The sequence below is a fragment of the Eubalaena glacialis genome, chromosome 1 (assembly GCF_028564815.1).
Source record: "Eubalaena glacialis isolate mEubGla1 chromosome 1, mEubGla1.1.hap2.+ XY, whole genome shotgun sequence".
Classification (NCBI taxonomy): Eukaryota; Metazoa; Chordata; class Mammalia; order Artiodactyla; family Balaenidae; genus Eubalaena; species Eubalaena glacialis.
Window position 1 is genome coordinate 17,351,044 of NC_083716.1, and position 26,457 is coordinate 17,377,500.

General features: G+C 46.4%; 1 protein-coding gene across 31 annotated transcripts in view; it reads right to left on the reverse strand.

Moving 5' to 3' along the window:
* Window positions 1–26,457, reverse strand: part of TCF7L2 (transcription factor 7 like 2) — a 194,873-nt gene that overhangs the window by 11,772 nt on the left and 156,644 nt on the right. For 13 of the 31 annotated variants that reach the window (XM_061193702.1, XM_061193744.1, XM_061193480.1 and 10 more), the window contains 6 exons: window positions 13,695–13,827; window positions 11,250–11,352; window positions 9,161–9,247; window positions 4,036–4,161; window positions 3,315–3,474; window positions 2,806–2,913 (listed from right to left, as the gene is read on the reverse strand). In XM_061193702.1, the coding sequence (XP_061049685.1) occupies window positions 2,806–2,913; window positions 3,315–3,474; window positions 4,036–4,161; window positions 9,161–9,247; window positions 11,250–11,352; window positions 13,695–13,827 (717 nt within the window). Of the gene's footprint in view, window positions 1–2,805; window positions 2,914–3,314; window positions 3,475–4,035; window positions 4,177–9,160; window positions 9,248–11,249; window positions 11,353–13,694; window positions 13,828–26,457 lie in introns of all 31 variants that reach the window. The other 18 variants (XM_061193626.1, XM_061192895.1, XM_061193174.1 and 15 more) reach the window with 3 other exon arrangements.

The following is a 26,457-nucleotide window of genomic DNA, read 5'->3' on the forward strand; positions in this document are numbered from 1 at the left end:
ATTTATCTTGTTAACCTAACGGAGAAGAGCTAGAAAGGAAATAACTTCTATTACAAGGCCACAGGTTAGATATCACCATGGGACCAAAATGTTTCTTCTTGTGTTCCAGAATGTACCAAGTCCAACAACCCAAATGTGACTGTTTTACTCAACTCTATTTTACTAAAATAGTGTATAAAGGCTTCTGTCACCACTGGGCTGGAAAAGCAGTAACGTGAAAGAGGGATAAGGTGATTAGTTCAGAAAATTTTTCTACAAGAACCTTCTAAACTTTACAGTACCCAAAGTAATTTATATAAGCTTCTATTTCAAGTCAGTTTAAAAAAAAATACTAACAAGTTCCCACCACAATCAAATCTATAAACAGTTTAACTCTAATTCTTGTTCCACAGACCATTTCCTGGGGGAGGGGAGAAGGGAGGGAAGGAGGGGGAAGAAAGGAAGGAGAGGGAGGGAGGGAGGGAGGAAAGGAGGGCTGTGTGTGTTCAAACTCATGTGTAATGAGCCACTGATAAAGGAATCTGACAGTACCCCTTACAAGAGGTAAAGCTCCTACAGCCCCAAATCCAGATCTACCTCTAAACTTCTCTCAAGTCTTTTCAGGGGTTCCCCTACTATACCAAACCTTATCCAAATGTAAAACTGAGCTAAAGTCATTGCAAGCGTCTCATGACTCTTCTGAAACCTAGAAAGCACTTCACAAAAAACCTTGGGCAATACCTTGTCTGACTCCAGGAAAGTCCATGGCAGCATTCTTTCGAAGCTCTCACAAAGTCAGCTTTGTACCTTTGTGGAGATTTCACCCTGCACAACTCCAGGGGGCACCATGTACATCGACCGTAGTGTAAATGGCACGCTCTAAAGTTGTGCAGTGCACGCCCTGCACAGCTGTACATGAAGGCCCTACTATGACCCAAAATGTCTACCGGGGATAGGATACCTATAGTGTAGCTGAATTCCTCTCTGTGGTACCATTCTAGATTACTCAAAGAATTGGGTCTGTAGCAGGGAGAAGCTGGAGATGAACTCTTAAGAACTTCTGACCCGAAACCAGGAGAGCAAGCTGTCCTGAAATGAGATGGCTGTATATGTGGAGGCAGCAGAGCCTGCCTGCTGCTGGCAATCTCCACCTCGAGGTCAGGCGAGGGCAAGCAGCAAGCCTGTGGGAGAGCATTAACTTTCTTATCCTCTTCCTTTCAGCTCCAGAAGAAAGGCTTCCCCACTGCACACATGCTGAGGACAAATGGAAAGGTCCCAAGCAGTTAAGACCCTGTGCCTGACCATCTGTGAGTGACAAGGGCTCTGAGCAGAGCAAACGTGCCACTGAGAAGTACAAGCACTAATTCCTGTTTCAACTCCCAGGAGGAATACAGTCTAGTGCTACCAGCTAAAGGCATGGGACCTACGGGGATATGGGTGGCAGCAGTGAGGGAGACATGGGCGTCTCGGTCCTCCCCCATCCACATGGCAAAGAGCAGAGAAGCGAGCGTGTGTTTATAGGTATGAGACTAAAGAGTGATGAAACAGCTACTCAGAGCAAGCAGAAAACAGGCCTCACTCAGGACCCACATATCCACGCAGATGTCTGTGACTTCCTGATGGCTGGCTGGTAAGTTCTGAGAGAGTTCTGATTTAACTCTGAAGCTCCACAATCTGTGTGCACAGTCAAGTTCACAATCAGCAATCACTGAACGGATCTCAAGCCACATACACAGAGAGTTTCCTCACCACGGCTGACGGCCAGGGGAGAGCTAGGTCAGGGAGCACTGATGGGTAGAAGAATCATCCACGGCTCTGTGCCACTGACAAGAAAGAACTGGGAGGGGAAGGCTGCTACTGGCATTAAGACAGGTTCTGTTTTTCCCCGAAGAGTGGATGGTAAAAATCACTTCATGAGACCAAATGCCATGTAATAAAGTATGAGGCAAAATAAGAGACATTTCATCCATTTAGCGAGGAGAGCGGGCCCAGAACTTGAGCTCCTGGGCAAAATACAAAATAAGAAAGAACGGCGAGAGGTGATGGACGAGAGCCAGTTTACGGGAGGAGAAGAATGCTGAGTGTCACTATCACGGTGATTAGTGAAGACAACAACCCTACAGTGTTTTCTAAAACCCACGGGAGGAAATGAGGCAAATCCTGCAGCCAACAAAGAGAGCCCAGGAACACACACACGGCACAACACACACACTTTCTCCCTACCCTGTTGGCCCTGAGTCACTTCATCCGTCCTGCCAAAGGATGACTTCTACTGGCTACTTTCAGGGATATTTCCATCATGCCCCTCTCAGGATGAACTAGGCTTCCAACTTCTACTGTACCACAGCCTAAGGCAACTGTTTCATTTTTCCCTCTTAAGGGTGAAGGCCCTGCTAAAACAGCTGTGAGGAAGTAAACGCCCTCCCTCCACCCCTACGCACTGGTCTTCTCTGCAAGGCCACCCTCACAGCTGAGAAGCACATGAGCCGCACTGGGTGTATACCTGGAGCCACGTCTCTTCAAAGACATGGGCAAGAAGGTGTGAACAGCCCTAAACTGACCCCACGGGTGCCCTGAGCTGGAGCATTAGAACACCAGCCTCACCCCTCTTCCTTGAAGAACTATCCCATGCTGATGGGAGCCCTACAGGAAGCCAGACAAAATCCTCCAATCTGGTGCTCGGGTAAGATGCTAACGGTCCCAGGACTCGGCAGACTGAATGGTACTGAGGTCTGACTTGAGCTGGCAGGTTGTGTTCCCTTTGTCCAGATGGACAACCAACACATCTCTACAGACTCTTAGTCCTGAGAAAAAGAAACCACCTACATAGTTATCCCGTGCGGACCAGCCGGGGTACAGCTGCATGTGAAGCTGTCGCTCCTTCCGGGCCAGCTCGTAGTATTTGGCTTGCTCTTCTCTGGACAGTGCGTGCCACTGGAGGGGACACAGTGGGGGGAGAGAGAGACATGCAGAATCGTCACAAACCACACACTGTGGCTGGGGGATGGATAGCGCTTCCATCAGAAATGGTATCATCTGCAGGTGCCGACGGTCTGCAGGGGCCCGGCACTAACAGGAGGGCTCAGCCAGAACCTGATTTTCTGCCTATGCTGTTCTATTCTTGCTCTCTCTGCAGGTGGGGAAGACCAGGCTGTGGCCGTTCTGACCCTCACTCGAGCGCGGGGTTACTGGTCCCAACTCCACGCTGGCCATGGAAGGAGTCAGAGTGTGGCTAAAGGGAAAGGACTCTCCAAAGCAGTGGGGACAGGGACATGTGCCACCCCACCCACTGCGTCCTGTTCTGGCCCTCTTCTCCCAGCGGGGGAGCCACCTACCCTTCGGCCCAGGATCTGGTTGATGGCTGCACTTTCTTTCAATGTGCACTCGGCTACAACCTTCGCTCTCATTTCCTTCATATACAACATGAATGCGTTAAGAGGTTTCTTTATGTGGGGCTTCTTCTTTTCTTCTTCCTTTTTGGAGTCCTGATGCTTTCTGGATGGAGACAAAAGAGACAGACACCACCCGATAAACAATCGCAAGGTTCAACTTCCTCCGCAGCAGAAAGCCCACCTCCTCGCCTCCTCGATACCCTAGCAGTTTGGAAGGAGAAGCGCGCTCCCACTTTGGGTCTTCTCCATCCTGGAAAATGGCACAAAAATAGGTTGGGGAGGCGCGTGGAGGGGTGAGAGAGAGTTTTGTTATCACTTCCTCAAGGCTCACAAATATACAGTTGTCCCAAGCTGGAGGGGAAAGCACACTGTGGCCGTTTCCATCTCAGCTGGTGTCTCTCATGCTCGCAGGACAGAGAGGGGTCAGGGACGGGGAAATGGCTGCAAATCCCAGTCGATCCGAGGACACAAAGAAAGAGTTGTGTTCTCCCCCGCAGTGGGTGCCAGCCGTGAAGCCCCGCATGGTGCGTGTCTCCCTCTTTGTAAAGCTGGGTGTTTCCTGGAGTCACACCAGCGCAGCCAACCTTGGACAGAGCGCCACCACCCAGGAGCCACCGGCTAAACACGCGGCAAAAGAGAAACCGATCAGAAGGAGGACACTTACGCGCTGTGGAGTGAGCCGACGTCACTCTGGGAAGATTCCTGTTTGACTGTCGGTGTGACTATGGCCGGGTGGGGAATGCCGGTCGTGTGTAGAGTATGATGTGGTGGGACCATATGGGGAGGGAACCTAGAAGACAGAAAGCTGTGTAAATCGTCAGAATCAAAATGAATGAATGGGGAGGGATGTGTACACACAATTTAAAAAAAAGAAAAAGAAACAGCACGTAACACTCACATGAAAGCAACCCAAGGCATATGAAACCTGTCAGCATTAATTAGCGATAAATTAAACATAATGATTCTTATAATGTCATTAAAGCCAATCTCCCCCTTCATTATTGCTACTGACATGAGACATTATGATTTTTAACATCTCTAGCAAAACACAAGTTCAGCCCATATACTTGGGTGGAAAAGTAGGCTTGGACTACCTGCTGGAGATCACAGGTTTGGGGGGACATTATTAGTGACATCTAAGAAGACTATTTCCTAAGTCCTAATCAGCACTAGAATAAAAGGTGAAATCTTTTGTTGCATATAGACAGCTAAATAAAATATTAATGCAGTTGAAGTATACACACATTTTTTGACAATGCTGCATATGCCTCATTAGGCCTCATGCTGTTGATGGGAGTGCAGTAATATTTTTATTTCTCTTTTGCTGCTGTGCCCCCATCGTTTTGACAGGAATGGGAGAGAGTGAGGCAGAAAGATGGGGGAAATCCAAATAGTTCCTATCTGGTTCTCAACATAGGTCACGGAACGTTTTAAATAAGTTTGTATCAAAGATGACCCCAAAGCAGTATTTTACACACACACCCACAAATAAAGCTTTGAATTCTGATTTGTACGTCCTTTCCCATTCTAAAATTCTAGGGTTCCTAAATTACTTTTACTTGAAACACTGCCTATGCATTGAAAGGCCTTATAAATGATGATGAGAATTGTTAACGAAGAGAAGTAAAGTTTGTGTTTTTTCCTCTAATACTGTTTATTCTTAGGAAAGTTTTTTTAAAACACAGTTTAGGCCGTGAATTGGCATTTCTCAACCATGCAGACTAGCCAGGACATACAGAGCTAATTTTAAAATGCTCTCGGTCCATCTGCAAACTGACAACAGGATCCGACAAACAGCTCTCGCATTTTCTGATATGCTTGGAGTCACCATGATTTGTTCTGCGTTAGAAGAACCACCCTCTTAAAGGAACGAATACTACTGTAGAGAAAAGTGGGGTGAGGGACTACAAGGGGAGATTCCCCCAAAGAAAACAAAATGGCCCCCAGGTTCCGCCCTGGCAAGATCACGCAAGTTCACGCAAGTTCAGGTGAAGGGAATCCCAGATCAAGCAACTGTTGCTTTCAGAATAAATCCAAACCACAGCAACCCCATGTACCCCCCACAGGGAATGGGCACCTGTTCTTTAGGAAGCTAATAATTCTGCTGGGCACTGAGGTGCTAATGAGACTTTGCTGTGACAGTTATTTCACGAGGATCCTGTACTTATCTACAAGGTTCTTTTCATATATGGACTGGAAATGAAAGTAGCTTCCATTTTACCAAAAGAATGCAGCAAATGTCCATTTGAAAAATTATGAAAAATTAAAGTCCTCACTGACTCTGCATCGATCAACAGAGAAAATGTCAATGAATAATGCAGATTTTTGAAGGGGGCCCAGAAGCAGAGTGGACATTCGACTCAGAATTTCTACCCTGATGTGGCCCCTCTCCCATGGCTGCCTTTCCCAGTTTAAGTCAGTATCAAAGTTTGGTAACGATGGCATTTTTTCATAAGAACCATGCGAGTTCTTTTAGGGTGTCAAGAAAAAGAAAAGAAAAACCCTGAGAGAGAGCGAGAAAATAAGAGAAAGAAAAAAAAGAACTTCCAATCCCACGCCCCCCAAAAAATGAAAAGTAAAGCCTTGGGAGGCACTTGGGTTCCCAAGTTACACCCTGTTCCTTCCCAGAGCTTGAAGGCCTCTGAGAAAACATAAGTTAAGAACATGTGTTCTTCGAAGCCCTTGGGTGAAGCGGTGGGTGGAACGGCAGCTTTTACTGTGAATTTTTAAGGCTTGACATTCCTCAAATACATATGTTCCCTTCCTGCTGAATGAGAATGTGTGTACGGGGTGGGGGTGGGGGGATAAAAACACTGTGTGTGTGTGTGTGTGTGTGTGTGTGTGTGTGTACACCAAACACCACAGGGAGACACCACAGTCTGAGTACATTCTGGGGTGGGGAAAGATTTCCAGTGTAGCCATGAAGACCAAACACTTCCAAGTTCACATACCTACATACATATTCCTATACCTGAGAAATGTATAGCAGAGAAAGAGATGTGTGTGTGTTATGAGTGTGTGTGTGTGTGTATGGGCTATACGCATACCTTCGTGTAAGAAATTCCTTTCTAAAAAAATAAAATAAAAATAAAAAAATAAATAAATAAAAAAGAAATTCCTTTCTGCAGACAACTATTTCATGCAATGCAATAAACACCCTAAAAATTCCAAGCCACTCATTATATCCCCCCATCTGCTTTCATGGCTCCAAGCCAGAATATAATGATGAACCTTAACTTCTTAAGGACAACTAATTTTTGTTTCTAGCTGTCTCAGGGGCTTCTGCCTTCCTCACTCCCACTTTCCTTCACTGTTGACACGTTTCTGTTAACTGGATATCATCTGCAGGCCTTGATTTCAGGCACAGGCAGTGGGATGCATTTTCCTGTGCAACAAGCCTGCTTTGAGCTGCATCAGGTTTGTCATTATTCTCTCATTTCCCCCCCTGCACTTGTAACATTTCATCTCTTCCTGCCTTATTTTTTGTGAGCCACGGTGCACCCACATTATGGTTTATACATGATCTCGCTCCCTTTGAAGCCGGCGGATTTCAGAGCCCGCTCTCGTCAGGAGAAGAGCCTTGTGCCAATTTAGCAGGCTGAGGGCCCGGAGCTCCAACATCTCAATCTAAAGGGGGTCACAGGGTGGCACAAGTGAGTGTCAGCAAGAGCTGTTTAATTGCCAATCTAGGCTTCTCCATGGTGTTTAAAGTATAATGACCCATCACTTAATTCTGAAAAGCCCTGGCCCTGCTGCTGAAGAGAATGAATATCAAAGGGTGTTCTGGAACAGGGCAAGCTGCCTACATTCCCTATAACTGCCATAAGTATAATAGACCCATACTTCTGTCGCCCCATTACCACAATAATGTATTTAATTTGCTGTATACTCTTTTTAACTAGCTACCTTTCATAAGGCCTACCTGGGGAATCGGCCGCCTCCCCCCTGCACCTCGAGCCCCCTAAACTTCCCTCCCACCGTTCCCTTTCTTTCCTCCACCCCCTGCCCACCTCGAAATCATTGGCTAACCTCCTAATGATAATTCAATTGATAAGCTTAACCTCAATTCCTATCCTACGATTACTGCACCGCTTTTAACCTCTGGAACGCACCGAAGGAACAAACACGAAAAACAATGCGTTCTATGAATGCTGGTTCGGAGGAGGGTGAGCTGTGGATTATAAGGTGCTCAGAAGCAGCTCTCCTCCTGGGAGGCTCCCTATTCGTTCCCAGGCTTTGCGAGGCTGTGATGACATTATTTAATGAGGATAACCTTCCTCTTCTCGCTGGAGAAGAGGACCCACGAGCACTTCCCCGCCTAACCGATACTGGTGTGTATTTAGAAATTGAGATGATTTATCACATATGGGACATGGATCTTTATTAGCTGCATGATACCCATGGCATAATTACAAACGTTAGAGATGCTACAGTTGGTGTTTCTTAACGACTGTGGTTCTTACTCTTTCCTCCACCAAAAATCACTGTTTTGTAAGTAGGAAAAGAGGCATCTCGGCCTGCCTTTCCAACCCTTCCTCTGGTCTTGGGTCCTCATGCTGGCTACAGAGATTGGGGGAAGAGGTTGGGGGATGGCATCTCTGCCATGTAATGCGTGCTGATTTAATTAGGTGCCATCCTCAAAATGGATTAGTTGTTGCAGCCCATCAGGAAAGTCTAAACCTCCACCGATTTAATTAACTTGACTGAAAATCAGATGAACAGAAAATAAAACTATCATTAGGAGCAATTAGTGACTACTTAAACATACTGCTGCCAACCAGTTTGTAAATAAACTAGCAGTTGCTGAAAAATTAGCCAGAATTAATTAGAAGGGGGAAAAGGAGAACATGGGGATTAGAAAGATTTAGGTGCACATATGCAGGTATATGTGTGTATGTGTTATATATACATTTATATGCTGAAAGATATGTGAATGTGCACATGCATATGATTTTTTAACTTTCAAAAGTTTAGAGCTACACAGGCCAACGTGGTCCCCACCAGCCACATGTGGCTACTAAGCACTTGAACTGTGTCCAGGCCAAACTGAAATATGGTGTACGTGTGAAATACACATCAGATTTCAAAAACTAAATACAAAAAAGGTAAAATCTCATTAATAGTTGCTTTACAGTGATAACATGTCAGAATAAATAATATTTTGACTCTATTAGGTTGAATAAAATATATCATTAAAAATAATTTTGTCTGGGTTTTTTTTTTTTCCTCCTGTTAAAAAATGTGGCTACTAGAAAACTTAAAATTCCCTATGTATATTCCCTATATATAAGGCTCACCTTATATTTCTACTGGACACTGCTACTTCAGGGAGAGGTGTGTTTGGGTTGTGGGGGGAGTAGGGTGTCCTTTCTTATTGATGCTTAAGAGTCTGGAGCTTTAAAAAGACTGATAACCTTTCCTCAAATTCTTCTTTGTATAATAATAAACTTACCTGAACCCTTTCCTTTCTTACCTGGTTTAGGGCAACAGAGAAGTAACACTTGAAAAAGCTCTACACGCCCTAATTACTTCTTCCTGCTTCCTTAAGTTTTTTTTTTTTTTTTAAATATATTGACTCAGAAATTCAACCTTGAAATTCTGCCATCATCTACCTGGGATGTTCAGGGCAATTTTTCAGTATTTTCTAGGAGGAAAGCCTAACGCACTGTGGGTCTTATACCCTTAGAATTACACGTAGCAGCAGTCCCTGGATGGTCTGGGAGCATCTAGAGAACTTTCTGAGAAGTGACCCATGGCCTTGGTTGAACGCCCTCTTTCTTGGAACTCACCTGGACATGGAAGCGTTGACAGTCAGAGCTGTGGGGTAGGGGTGACGGAATCCTCCTGTCGTGATTGGGTACACTGGCTGACCTTGCCTACAAAGAGGGGGTACACAGTGAGAGCATGCAAACAGGGGTGGAGGTGGGGAAAAGGAAAAGAAGAAAAAAGGAAAAGTTCTCTCTGCACAGTAAGCTTTATTCTCATTTTCTCAGAACAAAAATCTTGGGGATTGTACAGGAAGGATCAAAGGGAAGAAACACAGAACAATTTGAATGCCATAAATCTGTTAGGAATGGCTAATTAAATTTTATAACCTTTGCTTATGTCAATAGAGACCCTCTCCCCAAGCTGAAACTAGGTGTTTTGTTGTAATAATTAAAGGCGAAGTCTCGCTTGCTTTAATGGAGCCATCACACTAATTGAGGGCTACACATCCAAAGGAAAACAATAATGAATGTAAATTTATACCAAAATAAAGTACAGTGAATCAAAGGACTTCAGTTGCGCTTTGGGCCTCTTTCGGTATTTAGATCTCGGTGAGAAAACATTAAATTAACAGAGCTTAATTTGTAGCCTTTTGTCAAATTAACAAGTGTTGACAAGAGTTACCGGGGGGAGAGTCCCCAAGAAAAATTGTGGGTAACCAATAGACAATCACACCTCATTACAATAATTAAAAAATACAGCAACATGCAAAATAGCATCCTCATGAAAGACACACAACTTTTTCTGACAGAGGGTTGTCTGAGTTGGCTATTCCTTTTTATCTATCCTTCAAATCTCTCTCCATCAGCTGAATGGGGCAAGTGATGACTGAGGACTATTGGAGGCATGGTCCCACCCACTGAAGAAGAAATAGGACACACATTCCCATTCATGTCCACCCTCCCTAACAAAATTAAGGAGCAAAAAATAAACAGAGACTCGGCCCAGGGTTGGTATTTAGTACAGCTACTGCATAATACAAGATGTTTTTTCTGTTGTTGTTCGTTTGTTTTTAAAGTGTAGAATATGCTCAGCTAGAGAAATCAGGGTAGAACTGGGGGGGGAGGAGGTGAACCACTCCAAAACTGTATCTTCTTTAAGGCTATAAAAGTATGTCTTCCCCAAGACCCAAACTTGAGAGTTTTACCAGGAATTATTCCTGTTAAGATTCAACAAATTGTCCTGTGTTTTTTAAAGAGTAGAGATCACCGATAAACATGGAGAAATATATATACAAAAGCACACCATCGTAAAACACATATTACACGCATGCATACAAACACACACACAGTATGCTTACAACATTAAAGGCCTTTCTACTGTGATTTTTAAAACACACATTTTTAAAAGTTATCTAAGGAAGGTTAACGGGTGGTACTATAAAAGCAAGCCCGGGCGATAGGAAGACAAATTGTAAAAGGCAGTTTGATGACCTGGGCGCTGCCAGGACCTAGGGTTGACGCTCAGGAAGGCCCCATATGCTGGAGTGAGGATTCCAGCTGCCCCGCCCGCTCCCCTCAAAATTAGGTGAAGCACTCAACATGCAAAGACTCTCAGAGAGATGCTGGTTGAATAACATGGAGCTTCTCAATAGACACAAATTTCCACTGTGGTTGTCAATCTTGGGAGTGATGGTTGGGATGGGGGGGTAGAGTTATAATCCCCCACTCCCACCCCCAGATTTCAAAACTGGGCTGTGCCTGTACCCACTCCCCTGCTGCCTCAATCCAATGACAGGACTCCAGTTTGGGCTGCCACCAGCAGAAGAGCCACGATCAGCTTCACAGGGGAGAAGCCCTCAGAGTCTTCTGCAATTCCCAAAGTACCATAAGGGTACCTTTGTTCACAGAGAAGAACCTAGGGCCTTTGGGGACCATGGGTTCAGAACGCCAAGTATCAACAGCCTTTTTCTTACATCATCCACCTGAATGGCTACTGATTTGCCTGCTTTTCCACAGGGCATTTCAGCAAGCATCTTCCCCATGACTTCCCACCCACTGCCCTCCCTCCCCAACTCTGTCTTCTACAAACACAAACATACATGCACAGAATAAATAATAAGCATGCCCATGTAAGAAACAAAAAAGGAAATTAAAAAATGGAACTCCTTACTGTGGTACTAACCATCCTAGCGGATGGGGGATTTGTCCTACAGTGCCGGGCGATAGTGGGTAATACGGAGATATATCTGGAGGGTGCGGAGGCCGTGGGATTCCTGAGAGAAGAAGCAGAATTTTAGGTACAAGAGAGGGAGAGAAGGAAAGAGAAACTGTCAGGTGATGGGAACAGGTGAATGATAAAGGGAGACATTGCCTCTGTAATCCTAGCATGAGGTTCTTTTCATGATTCTGATCCTAAGAACTTGTCGGTAAGTTTCATCTCGTTATTCCTCTGCCGCAGCTTGAAAAGTTTATCTCACTCTAGATGGATCTTACACTGGCTAAACGCAGATGAACTCAGAAAATGCCAGCTTGGGTATCTCTGCCTTATGTGATTGGTATGATTATTTGAATTGAAAAAAAAAAATCTAAAGGGGTTGGCACATAGTAGGGGATCAAGTAATATTAAATCCCTTTGTCCTCACAACTTGTCCCTTCCCTCCTTCCTTGTAATTCTAATGACTTACCTGCATGAGTTACTCCTCTGGTTTCTAACATACTTTTTGAGTTATGGCTTTTGAAAGGTTACCCTTGCCTTCTTTCAAAAAAGTTAATTCTGTTTAAATGTGTCCAACTCCACCTTGAAGATGAGCGGAGGAGAAACTCACACAATGCCTTGGCATCTTATCCAAGGCAGAATCTGAACTGAACAGACCGGGAGATGTTGGAGGCCTGGTACACTCAGTTCTAGAGCCTGGTTTTCTAGAGGACCAAGTCACCTGCGTGAGTTAACCCACCCGCCGCTGACTGGGTACCGCTGGACCACAGGGGCTGAGGAGTGAGTTCTGAAGGTCCGTGCCACCGCATACTTATTAATTCCACAGGAACGCATCCTGCAATCAATCCTTAGAAATCAAGAGGGCTGGGAGCAATCTGGACCCAGAGGAGCAGATCCACGCAGCTCAGGTGGGAAGCAAAATGAACAATTCCTCAGAATTAAAACAGTATTGAAGGGCATGAGCTGCGTGTTCGCGGATGAAAACTATTTCATTTTTTTTTTTTAATTCTTTCAGGAAGCTTTTAATCTGTAAATTAAGCCTCCCTGGGTGACATTTTCATGCAGACATTGTTTTCTCTCTATTACAAAAACCAAACAGATTAGCTGGGCTTGGACCCTACACCAAGCCATTCGCACACTTGAAAGAACATTCGTAGAGGAAAAGTAAACAGTCCGCAGACGTTAATCATATGCTTTACGATAACCATTTAAAAGCTATTCCCTGTACTACCATTATTTAAATGAGACGTTGAAGCTGCCATTCACTCGTGGAGCCTGGGGCCGGCTGGCCGCCTCCTGCAGCCGTCCGTCCAAGCACCAGGCTCGGTCCCCCACGAGCACAAAGGAGGCTCAGAAGCTGGTGAAAGCCAGCTAATGTGTGGCTTCATTCAGGGGCAGCCAAGGCGGCCTGAACAGGCAGTCTACCTCAGCTCAACACCAAACAATTCCCTCCGACAAAGTGACATGGGAATAGCCATTCTGAATCCATCCTTCTAATTAACTAGCTGGAAAGAGAAACCAACCCGAGCCAGTGCATCGCCCAGCCAGAAAGATACACCCTTGGCCTTAGCTGTTCTCCCAAGACCACCCCACCTTGTTTTATATCTTGTTGCAGGGGAGCTGTAAGTAACCTCACCTTCTCCCTCTCTCCTCTTTAGGGAAAAAGCACGTGGGATGGAAAGGAGGGACAAGTATAAAAGCTGGAGTAATGTGGCATCTTCTGCCTGAGACCCTATTGGTTGTTCCGTGATGCAATGAGGAAACCATGTTGGACTTGGGTCTTCCCATCTGCAAAACGGGCTTGATAATAAATACCTAGGATATTGCAGGGGAGGAAGAACTCAAAGAAATCAGCAAACAGAATGCAGAACCCAGTGATGTGGTCTCTCGAGGCTGCACCAAGTCATCGTCAAGTGACTATAGTCCCTTAGCCACCAAGGAACTGGGGCTTCAGGGAAACACGCCGTTAGGGCTCTTATACTCCCAAGAAGCTGAGGAGGAGTCCATGACATGCCTCCAAAACTATTACTGCCTCCGAGTCTGTTTGAGGCTCTTGGAGTTATAAGCCACTCCTAAGACTCACCGAGTGACTCACACCCAGGTTCCCAAGACAGCTCCTGCAGGTGTACCTGGAGCTCTGAGGAGATCCTTAGCACTGCAAATGGACTTCTCCAAAGGGGAGGAGAGATCCACTCCCTCACCAGGCTCTGGCCTCCCTAAAGAGCGTCCTTGTCAATATCCGGGAGAGAAACAGAAGCCTCTCCATCACCACTGCAGCCAGTCCCCAAGGCAACATCCCTCCCCACGGCAGCCAGCCCCCAAGTCAACACCCCTCCCCAGCAGGTCCCCTGGTGGCCCTGGGACCAGCACACTCTCTTTGCACCCAAGCACTCGGCCTACCTGTTTTGGGGTCTACGTCAGCTGGTAAGTGTGGAGGTGGGTTTCCCGGCGTGAAGTGTTCATTGCTGTATGTGATAAGAGGCGTGAGAGGGTGGACATGGTGGGGGTGTTGCACAACCGGCACTTTGTTCGACTGTGGGGAGGGAAAGAACAGAGAAGGACACCGTCACGGCAGTTCCGACAGCCCAGGACTCCCGACCCTCAGGATGCCCTGACCACTCCCCACACCCTCCCAACCTGGACTTTGTAAGATGTAGTCAACTCCGCCCACTGCCCTGGCCCTGGTCCATGTACTAAAATAACAGACAGCTGTGATTCAGCTCTCTGGGTAGGTGCGCCTCAGTCTTTACCTCACCCCTGGGCCTGGCTTTTAAAATACCTTCTCCACCACGACCCCATCATGGAGCCCAAGAGTTTGCACTCTTCCCATCAGCAGGTAAATCAGAAGTGGGGGGCTCTAATCCCCCAGGCCTACTGTGTTCCTGCAGGTGGCGGGGATCTCCTACCCCAGGGCCCCACGGGAGGGACCTTCAGGAGGCAGGCAGGCTTCACAGGGGACCGGCTAGGAAAACCAGCTAGGGAAACCCTTGGTTACAAGAAACCTGGCAGAGCCCTAATCCCACCCACCCAGCCTCCTTATCCACCACCCCAGGCTCTGAACCCCTCCTGACCCCTTAGAACCAGTGGGCAAACTACAATCTTTTACAGACAGCAAGGATGAAAAGCCTCACTCATGGTCTGGTTGGGAGTGTGAACTTCACCAGAAAGCTCTAAACTGCCAGGCGAGCACCTGCATATTTTATGCAGATTACAGCAGCCCAGGTTCATTAGGAATCTCATTAGGAAGTCACAGGTAATGCTAACAAATTAACTGGATGATGATGAATTGGGCTAATAAAAGGTATGTATGCATTTTAGAAATGGGCAGTTCTAGAAAACAAAGTACAAGGCATTTTACGTTTGGGAAGAGTTGCTAGGTGGAGAGAAGGAGAAAAAAATAAAAAGAAAAGCATTTTAAAGATCTTCCTAGTGGCAATGACCAGACCTTCCCAAATTATCTTCTGCTCCTTCCCCCACCCCAGTGTCAACCACCCCCTCCCCCGCCCACTACGAGAGGCTATAACTCAGCCCAGCAAGATCACAAAGAAAAACTTAAGCTGAAACAAGCGGACTACTGGGCCATTTACCGAGAGTAATCCAATTGCAAAAAACCCTATTCCCAATAGAGGATTTTCACTAAAATCCTACAACAGGGACATTTAACCAGATTAGGTACCAGCAAAGATAAAGAGGCCAGTATTAGATGATGAATGGATTAGAGTCAAGTTTCATTTTAGAACGTGTCTTCATTTCCTTTTATTACTTTTAGGAAGGCACAACTTGCATTAACATCAAGGAAAAGGAAATGCATTAAAAGAAAAGAAGGAAGGTTCCAGTGCTGCCCACTAGCGCCTCTTGAGTTCAGGGACCACCAAGCAGTTAGTTCTCTGTGTTTTTCTTCTTGTCCTTTTTTTTTTTTAATGGGTGAAGAAAGAAGGGGTGTGATATAATAAGACTATTTCTTACCACAGTTAATTGTGGGGAGGGCATTTTAAAAGGCGCTTCTAACTTTTTCATGGGTATGTTTGGAAAGAAAAATATGGCTTTCCTAAATGCTCCAGGAAAAAAACACAGAAAAAGAAGCCAACACGCCCAACAGCCAGGTTTAATGATTCCTATAAACAACTGGACACTTTCAGAGAAAGACGGTAGCTAGTGGCTCATGGGAGCCTTGTATCGTGAACTATCATTTTGCAATCACAACACCGAAATTAAAAGCACCCAGCAACACTTCCTTCGTCAGCAGCTATGAAGGTCTGGACATGGCCCAAGTCAGCTGAGTGAAGGGCAGCCACTCCAAGGCCAGTGCCAGCATCTCATGGTCATGCACTGAGGAGTCTTTTAGGAACCATTTCTGTTTAGGACAACTTGAAAAATAACCAACAAATAAGCTCTCACTGTGTGCTGGGGTGGAGAGGGAAAAGAGCAAGAGACAAACACATCACATGGAGTGGAGACCATTAGGAGGAAAGGAAAATGACAGCTGCTGCCTTCTAGAAGTTTTCTATCTGGTTGGAAAGACACACACCTGCTGAAATGAAAGAAAGCAGACCAGGGCTTCCCTGGTGGCGCAGTGGTTAAGAATCCGCCTGCCAATGCAGGGGACATGGGTTCGAGCCCTGGTGTGGGAAGATCCCACATGCCATGGAACAACTAAGCCCGTGCGCCACAACTACTGAGCCTGCGCTCTAGAGCCCACAAGCCACAACTACTGAAGCCCACCAGCCTAGCACCTGTGCTCCGCAATAAGAGAAACCACCGCAGTGAGAAGCCCATGCACTGCAACGAAGACCCAATGCAGCCAAAAATAAAATAAATAAGTTAAAAAAAAAAAAAAAAAAGAATCCGCCTGCCAATGCAGGGGACATGGGTTCGAGCCCTGGTCCGGGAAGATCCCACATGCCACGGAGCAACTAAGCCCGTGCGCCACAACTACTGAGCCTGCGCTCTAGAGCCCATGAGCCACAACTACTGAGCCTGTGCTCTAGAGCCCGCGAGCTGCGACTACTGAAGCCCGCGCGCCTAGAGCCCATGCTCCGCAACAAGAAGCCACCGCAGTGAGAAGCCATGGATCGCAACAAAGAGTGGCCCCCGCTCGCCACAACTAGAGAAAGCCCGTGCGCACTAACAAAGACCCAACGCAGCCAAAAATAAATAAATAAATTTATTTATTTATTTTTAAAAAAGAAAAGAAAGCCGACCAGTCCCAGACAGTTTAAAATCAGTGTGGAATAACTGTGGGACCCATGGGAAGAACCACAGATAGCCCAAGGGAGGGAAGATCGTCACTTAGGAGTTTGAAGGACTTCCAGGGAACGGGACCACCACAAGCAGTGGAAGAAAGCAAGTGTATAAACCTGTGATGGGAAAAGGGCAGTGAGACTTGCATTCCCCAGCTCTGGTTGAGTCAAGCATCTCTCAGGATGCTTATCACGAACTTGGATCCCTGATACTAAGAAATCTCTCAGGAGGGACCTGATTCGGTAGGTCTGGGCTCAGGACCCAGGCATCTTGGGTCTGCCTATGGAGTACCACAGGTGCCTCTTCTGTTTAACCATGACCCCTAGACCAGAGAACCACGAGAACCACCAGACAAGCACAAATGTTAAGAGACTTGAGTCCTAATCATGAATTGAGTCCTAGTTCTGACAGAATCCATGGAAAGGGCTTAGCACAAAACCTGCCACATGGTAAGCACAGGAATGGTGGCTTATTATTATTGTTATTTTTGTTGTTCGGGAGAAGCTGCCCGATGGCACGGTTCTGTTTGCGGTTCAGAAGTGCAAGTTCCATGGCTGTCTTCCAAGCAGGAAACGCTGGGGAGACCCTCGTTCTCTACCTATCCACTGAAGGATGAAGACAGCATTTGGGCAACAGTGAAGTTCACAGGTATGTGAGAAAAATTCTCCCTCTTCCTGTTAGATACATGTATAAAGGGGATTCTAACAAAAGTTGGACGCCTGTTCTGGCTGCCATCACTCTCATATTATTTTGCACATCTCAGCCTACTAGCCAATTAGTTTCTTCCTGTTCAGTCAAAACTCTGTAGCATGGGGAGGGGTGGTCAGAGGAGGGTAAAGGGATCTGAAGTTTTAACTGTTGCCTGGCTTTGGGATGGGGGATGCAGGTCCTACAGAGACATGGAACTCTTTCCTGATGTGACCGCATGACAGGCAAGTCCCTAGAAACAATACAATCACATGGCTCTCCAGGCTGGCTGGTTCCTAAGCAAGCACAGGGAGATGCAGTCATACGTGTAGTAACCAGGGTCTAACTGCCACTCCCACTGAACCTGCCTGTACCTGGACTGCTTTTATGATGGGAGGACGTCCTTCTAGAAAATGCTCATGTCTCTCCAGCCTCAGATCTCCACAGTCCTTTCTGTCTGCACCATATTATGTCCACTGCTGGGGTCGCAATAACCTTTCTTGGTGCCACCATAGCTAAGTCCCTGAAGGACGAAGACGATGTGTTGCAGACCTCTGTGTCCCCTGTAATGCCCAGCCTGTGGGAGTGGGGAGCACACTCTCATAAACTGCATAAGAACCACCAAATTGCAACAGTAAGCATCAGAAGAAGAGAAGGACAGATAGAGCCAGCCTCACAGATTCATTTCAGTAAATGGCGCTGCTCTTAAATGGCGTCTACTCAGAATCACACAGTAGAGCTGGGGAGGTGGAGAGCACGTCAGAAACCACTCAGTCCAATACCTTATTATAACAGCGTCTTTAAAAAATGGTTTTAGAGCCCACTGGCTTGCACACAGTGACCGAGAGTGCAGTCTGAGAATTCCAGGAAGACTCGGGTTTAAATCCTACTTCAATCCAGCTGTATAAGCTCTCACAGGCCTTCGTTTCTGTGTAAACTCCGGATGAGAACTGTGTCTACCTAATAGGGTTGTTGTGAAAATTAAAAGAGATCATGGGCTTCCCTGGTGGCGCAGTGGTTGAGAATCTGCCTGCCAATGCAGGGGACACGGGTTCGAGCCCTGGTCTGGGAGGATCCCACATACCGCGGAGCGACTGGGCCCGTGAGCCACAACTACTGAGCCTGCGCGTCTGGAGCCTGTGCTCCGCAACAAGAGAGGCCGCGATAGTGAGAGGCCTGCGCACCGCGATGAAGAGTGGCCCCCGGTCGCCGCAACTAGAGAAAGCCCTCGCATAGAAACGAAGACCCAACACAGCCAAAAATAAATAAAATTTTTTAAAAAATTAAAAAAAATAGAGATCATGCCTGTAAAGTGCGTATTAGCACAGTGCCTGGCACGTCCACACATGCCGTGCAAAGAAGCTTTGACAACTACAGTCCAATGAATACTAACAATGAGGGCACAGTGAAGGTGACGTCTGCTACCCCTCCGGTCTCTTGTCATTAAATTCACAGGGGGCAACGCAGTCCCAGACCGCACTCCTTACTGCAAAGGCAAAGACGTGCACGGCGGGGCAAGAGTAAGTACACTGACGTCCTGCAGCCACCCTCCCTCAGGTGCACGCCCTTCTAAAACTGTGATGTTTTGTCCATAAATATATTTTATTATGTCTTTTGAGAAAAACCATCACTTTATTATGCTAATAAATAACACTGTCACAGAAGAGTTGAAAGTTAAATAAGAATAGCCAATGACAACCAAGGTCCTTCCAGAATCAGGGGGAGGGCCTCGAAGTAGGAGCTGATATAAATGAAACATGGAACCACCACCCAAATAGGAAATGTCCCTTAGACTTTCCCCTTCGCTACGAACAGCTCCCACTTCTTTAGAGAGGTCTTTAAGGACTGTGTTCAAAACTGTACAACCCTAAGAAAATTCAGATGTGAAAAGTACCTTTTGTGAGGGACATGGAAAACCTTCCAGAAATGCATCCAGGAAATCTAAATTAAAGCTACAATGTCTGCTGGGAGTGTTGGTGGGGTAAACAGGCTGAAATATGTATCTCCTCCCTCTTTTATCTTTCTACAGAGTCCAGTGTTCAAGGCAAACAACTGTAACATAAAACTAGGTGCCGCTTAGGCAAGCGCTTTATCTAAATATTAAATATGTCTTCAAAACTACCCAGGGGTGCGAAATCATTACCTCCAGGGACAGCTAACTAAAGTTCAAGGTTGTGAGAGTGGCAATCATGGGAGGCTGCATGGAGACCTTAAGCTGCTGCTAGTTAAGCCTGAAAGAATATGATGAGCACTGGGCATCTCTGAGCCACAAAAAACAGCAAACGTTCCTAAAATATTCCACACAAGGTCAGGGAGTTAGGCCACAGTTGCCCATACACACCAGCACTACCGGCGCCTGAAACTCACCCAGAGCGCCACTCAGGACCCCTTGCCTAGACAGCCCTCTGACCGAGACCTCTCTGGCTCACACCAGCGCAGCTCACAGCTGCCACATCTCATGGAGCCTGGCCCCTGTGTTGAGTGTGACAGACTTCATTCAGTCCTCACAAAGAAACCTATGAAGTAGTTGCATTTGTTATTAGTTCCACCCAGCAGGTGAGGAAACCTGTCCCAGGTCACAGGCTTTGCGAGCTCACCTGTCTGACTCTACCTCCTGCTGCTGTGTCTGCGGAGATGAGCCCTGGGACTGGGACGGGGTTCACTGTCAGGTGGGGTAGTGAGCTGCTGCACCCAGTAAGCCCAGCCTGGGCCAGCCTTCCCAGCTGGACACAGATGCTTCAGGACTCATAAGGGGATCTGTCCCCCATACTCCCACCTACCAGTCTCTGGAACCTAGACCAGTTCAGCACACAATGCTCCCGCCAACCCCCAATTAGGAGTAGCTCAGGGCTCCCCGCCTCAGCCAGGCACGCCCTTGCTATGGAGCACGAGGCATTTTTAGCAGGGATTTTTACACCATGTGGCGGATTATGGAGGGAGGGGTGTAAAACATTTAGTGGCATGTCTCTGCTTCTCAAATACAGACACAAGCGATATCAGGGCCCAGCAGGATTCTGGTGATAGATGTGGTCAGTTCTGGCAGAAAAGAAAAAGTCAGCTAAAAACCCGAACTTATCAAATGAAGTAAACATTATCTATTTAAAAGGAACCAAAATCCTCATCTGACTTTAAATTATTGAGGCTTTACGTTTTCTACCTGGAGGAATGGCTGTTACTCATTTCTCCCCCCGGTTCTGTTTGTCAAGCCCTATGGGTTTTGAGCACTGAATAGTGAAATTAGAAAGAAAAGGTCCTTTAACAGCCCTCAAAGCGCACAAAGCCTTTCCACCCAAACTATTCATCCTACTGCAGTGGGAGGAGTGGGGAGGGGTCACCCCCTGTGGCTGACCTTTGACCCCTCGAGAACCCTGAAGCCCGGTGTTCTGGCCATGCCACCCTCATCGCCAAGCGCCCGCACACCCGTCCACCAAATGTTGCTCTCGATCGGGAACCCGGCAAGTGAAAGAGTGATTCAGGCCCTTCTAGATCCCCCTGCCGGCCCTCCTCTCACCCCAACCCCTCCACCTTCTCTAACTGTGGGGAACCCAAAGGGAATGAAAGCCCGCCATTCACCCCGCAACCTATTAATCAACAGACGTTGAAAACAAATAGAGCCATTGCTAGCCCTGGCCTCTCGGGTGGCCGGCCCTCCTCTTCAATACTCCCCTATGGCTCTCCCTTTCTGAAGAAGAAAAATGGGGCCAGAAAGCGCCTTTACAGGGCCAGCACAATAAAACAAAAGCAGCACAGAGGAGCATTTGTCAGCCTTCTCCCCTCCCCAGGGTGAATATGAAGGGTCTTCAGAGTCTTAGATGACCGGCCCTCCCAGGGTCTGAAATCCGCATCAGGAAGGGACACTGTTCACTCAAGGTTTACGCTGAAAAATGGGTTTATGGCTCATCTCTATGCATTTTTTTCCAGATGCCACTTACTATGGCTGCACCAAGGTCAATGGCGACTAGCAAAACGTTCATAGACGCTGCTAGTCACTGGAGTCATGGAGCGCAGATGAGGAGGAGGGGCTGGGGTGAGGAGAAGCTGTTTCTTCCTCATCAACAACCCCTTGTTGACTCAACTAGTCCTATTTTTTTGGGCTATGAACCAGAGTGGAAGGGTCAGCGATGGTAACCTTCCTGCCTAAACAACCCACTGCATCAACAAGGAGCAGCCACTTCAGTTACTGGGATGATGACGTCAGGGAGAAGCCTGTATCCAGGGCAGTGCGCACAGCCTCACTTATCTGCTGAGCGTCTTGCTACTGTATCCCGTAAGCCTCCTGCATGCACAGAGGGGAAGGGTGGCGGGTGGACATCCACCGCGGCCTGAAGGGCTGCTTTCCACCCTTTACTCTGCCCCTCTCCCCTCACAGCTGTCTGAAGCCCAGCCAGCGAGGACCCACCTAGTGCAGGGGCTGTTCATGGTTGGGCACTGCTCTACTCTAAGGCCTTGCCCCCAGCTAAGGGGGCACTGTTTCCCTGGGCAAGACTTCTACTGATGGCTACAGCACTGCCTGTTGGAAATTATAAATAACACCGAGAAAGTTTTGCTTGCAGAAATGAGGTGGTTAAGAGATAGGAGGTCTACCTATGATGAGATGCAAAAAAGAAACACCCATTCTGCAACTATAGCCTGTATCACCCTGCATGACCCAGCCTGCATCACCTGGCCTGAATCATGTGCGCATAAGGCTGCAAAGTTACAGCTTCTACAACCACCGGAGCCTGACACTCAGGGTGCTGCTTATTTGTTCTGTGAATTATCAATGGCTGACTTTTTCTCCCTCCCCGCCGCAACCCTTCTTTCTCTGGAATCAAATCCATTTAGACAGCAAGAAGAGGGAGAGAGAAGATTCTCCTAGCCGTCTATGAAATTCTGCCGACTCATAGTTCCTCCTGTACTCACACAGGCATTAAAATTCCTCATGCAGGGAAATGATTGAACAGGGCAGGCAGGGAGAGAATAAATGTGCAGCCAATTTTCATCCACATTCTCACACACACATGCATATACATAGAACTAACACAAACCATCCTAAGCTCTTGGCCTTTTTTGGGTCGTTTTGGGGGGTTTTTTTGTTTGTTTTTTTTGTTTGTTTTGCCCCTTCTATAACAACCCAGCGGGTAACACACCAAACAGATTGCCAAGCATTAAGGGTCTAAGGGGCCAAATTCAGCATTTCTTAATGACCTTTTCTCAATCCCCCAAAAGGAGGAGGGGAGGGTGGGAGGGGGGCTGGAGGTGTTAGGGTGGGGAGTGGACACACGAAGGGGAACATTTAAACCTTGAAAATAAAGATGTGCTCCGGCTGCCTGGCTTTGTGAACATCGCAGCCAAGGCCCGACCCAGCAAAGCTGTGCTTTCACAAGCTCTTGAACAATTACTTCCAGTTAAGTTCATTAAATATAATTCATTTCCACTCATTCTCATTTATTTTCCAATAAAAAGAAAGCATCCCATTGTGCTTCCCCCAACTAACCTTTAAAGCACTTGCGAGCTTAAGTCTTGGCCCGCCCGGCTCGCCCCTGACCAGTGAGTTCCCAGGGTTTTCTTCCCGCCTGCCACAGGATCCCGGATGGGAGTGAGGGGGTACGGCAGCACAAGGGGGCCCTCTGCCCAACCTAATCGTCTGCCAGGTCTCAGAGATGAGGACCAGCCACTCCACCCTGAAGTAATTCCCCAGGAATTGGCAACCTCCATCCTCCCGCAAGATATTTTTCTACTACTTGGGCATTAAATGATTAGCGTTAGCATAATCAATCTTGTTAAGTGTCCGAGTTTGCAGGGAATGTTTGGGACTTGGGTAAGAGGGTACAGCTGTTTCTAGGAGAGCCGATTTTCAAAACAGAGCCAGGAATAAAACTAACCTATTCCAAATGAAGAAATCCAAAAGCTCAAATTTAAAACAACTTTTAAAAAAATAATGATTTCCAGACCATCTCCCCCCCCCCAAACACAACAACCCCAAATCTAGGGATTCCTAAATAAGATGGAAAGGAAATCACCAATTTTGATTTAGAATAAGTTTTAAGTACATAATGGTTATTACATCCTGGGGATTTCAAGAAAGAAGCAGTGAACAAAATCTGATACCACCTTTCTAATTTATTTATAACGAACAGCTGTATAAAAATGTCTTTCATATTTCTTAAACACCCTGTGCCTAACTTTCCAATCTAGATGGTATTTGAAAACCATGCCTGTTACAGGAGTCTGATAAGTTTCCTTCAGAGAGCAGGTAGATTTCTCTCTAGTAACAAACAGGTGAACTGAGAGGAGGGATGGACATTTTCACGTGGCCCACGGACACAAATGGCCAAACCTCGGATTTGGCAGGAATTCAGCAAAGACAGACTAAAGAGAAGACGAAAGCAAAGGCAAAACTGCATTCTTCTGCTCTATTTTGCCCCGTTAGTGTCCCAAACATGGGCATTCTTTAACAGACATCTATAGCCTCCATAAATGATACATGTAAAAGGACACGGAAATGCAATGTGGTGGTGAGGACACAGCACCGCTACGCCCTCTGAATGCAGCTGTCGAAAGTTTAAGGTAACATGGGAATGACCCAGGCAAAGTTCACTTAAAAAAAAAAAAAAAAAGCCTTCAAATGTGTGCAGAAGCATGTAATCTGGAGGGCATGTCAGGATTTCATCACATTCCAAAATATTGCAGAAGGAAAGAATTCCATGACATAGCTCAGCCAGGCCTCCACCATCCCCAAACCACAAAGGGGAGGTTTCCCTAAAAATACAAGGTTGCAGGCTCTGTTGCTTCCAGAAAACACGGAGGCAGCAGCCTGTTGTGACAATACAAAGATCATAATATCTGTATCATCAGAGTCGGGAATTTACCCTTTCAAAGGAACTCCCTTCACATAAGCCATAAAGAATGGAGGTTTCCCGGTCCCCAAAGCAGCAGGATCGCTAGAAGTAACCCAAGTAATCTGAGTAAACAAAGGTCTGGAACCTTTCAGGAATCTGGAAACGGGAGGCTGTGCTGGGTGGGAAATTTGTGGCGACACAATTTATACACTTGCAGTGCCAGCCTGCACTCTCTTCGCCACAATTCATGACAGTTTACACAATTGTACATTGAACTAGAAGGTTGTACAGAACCAGAAAGGAAAACCAAGACATACATCTGTCATTCCTTCCTGCTCAATTAGAGAACTATCTACCACCTTGATATAGTTCAACATGACATAGGATTTTAATTCATGATTTTGAAAACACAAGGACTCTTACAGTGTGTAGTATATTTCATTCCTTCTTCCCCCAAATATGGGATCTAAGAGCTGACTGACCACTGCAAATGTTTCTGTTTGGCCATTTAACAACAACAAAATAATAACAAAAGCAATAATAAAGACAATTAAGGAATCGCCTCCGAATTCAAGAGAATGCCCTTAACAGCTTGTGGCAAAGGATTTGACCCGAGAGTTGAACAGAGTATCAAGTATTCTAAGCGCCAAATTGGTATTGCAAAAGGGCCTTCTTCCTAATCATTAACAGCACAATAGGCTGTCATCAGTCTCTTGCTCAGGTTTCCAAAACACATTTTATATTAAGTTTACAAAATACAAACACCGCAAGCAAGACTGGAGCCCTAAAAGGCCAGCAGCATCTAAATTTGGAGATTGAAAATAAATACAACCAAAGACATAGCAACACAAAGTTAGCATTAAATATGAAACCACAATACACAGTTTACACAAGCCCTGCTACTGCAAAAGCCTTATTGCTCAAAAATGTCTCAAGCTTCCAAAGTATGCTCCTCTATGAGGGCATGTCATTTTTCCTTCTCTTTCTTCCAGTGGAGCCCACCCTGGTGGGTGAAGCGGAAAAAAAATTGTTAGAAAAAATCCCAAATCCCACCGCCCTTTTCCAGATTCCAGCTCGCTTGCACTTGGGGAGCCAGGTCTGCATCGCTATAGAACCATAAGGATTGTGATGAAAGTCAAGCTTTCTCTCCTCCCCATCTTTTTTTTTTCTTTAACCCTTTCCCCCACCCCCAAAAACCACTATGAAAAGTACACAGTGAAAGAGCACAGCTTGAGGTGACCATTTATTCTTGTCTTGTTTTTCCTTCCCACCGTCTGAATTAAAAAAAAAAAGCACAAAGGTTTAATGGTCAAGACCATAAGCAAGGACATGAACACACACACACACACACACACACACACACACACACACACACACCCCACTACTCACCCAGCAATTCAAATTGAGGTGCCAACTGCCCAACTGGTGGAAGAGAGTGAGCCCAGAGGCCACCGTGCCTCCCTTGCCACTCAAATCTTCCATTCCCACTAAGATGGTATCCCTAGGGTACATAATAGCTTTGGTTTTCTTTCTCTCCACCTCAAAAAAAACTTTCTCTGTACCTTCAAGATGGGACTGGGCCAGGTTTTTTTCTCCTCCCTTATTGCTTTTCTCACTTTTCTTCTTCCTCCCAGCTTCCCCTCCCTTTATTCCTTTCACTTAAAGAGCTGGAAAAAAGCATCTTAAAAGATGGAGATGGCCCCCAATTTCTGCCCTGGGGTACTCAAAACACTCCAAGTTCTCGCTCACAATGCCTGCAGTTATTTTGTTGATTCTTCCCTTTCCACACACATGCCTCAGAAGCCAAAAACAAAATAAAACAAAAGAAACCAAATAATCTAGTTCGACTGGTTGCAGATTAAATTTTTAAAAGTTAATGAAAAGAAATTGCTCCTAGTTTCTGCTCTGTACCACTATGAAATCCGTGAAGGAAGGGGGAAGGCCCATCTTCCCCAGCCAGCTCAGGGCACTAAGCAGACTTCCCCTCCCTCACCCGTTACCTTGGGCAGCAGGGACAGAGCTACCACTAAGAGTAGCTAAGAAATTACGGTCAGCCGTGAGGGAAAATGATCAACCGAATGCAGTAGGCAGGCACTTTATCTGCAAGATTGTCAAATCCCTCAAAACAAATTTCTTAGGGAGAGGGCTGCCATGGGAGAGGGGGAGGGAGGGGGAAAGTGTATCTTCCTGTCACAGTGACACGGGAGTGACACTTGGTAGGGCCTTGCCAGCCTCGCGTACACACCCCTCTTTTCCTTCCAGAGTAACAGACTGTGCCTAAAGATTTTCAACTGACCTCTCTGGAAGCAGAAGAACGGAAGCTTCCTGTGTTCACTGGCATTCCAGTAGTCTGAAGGCTGACTCGCTTTTTTGATTGTGAGTTTTGTGAGCTTCCCCAGAATGAGAAGGGGAGA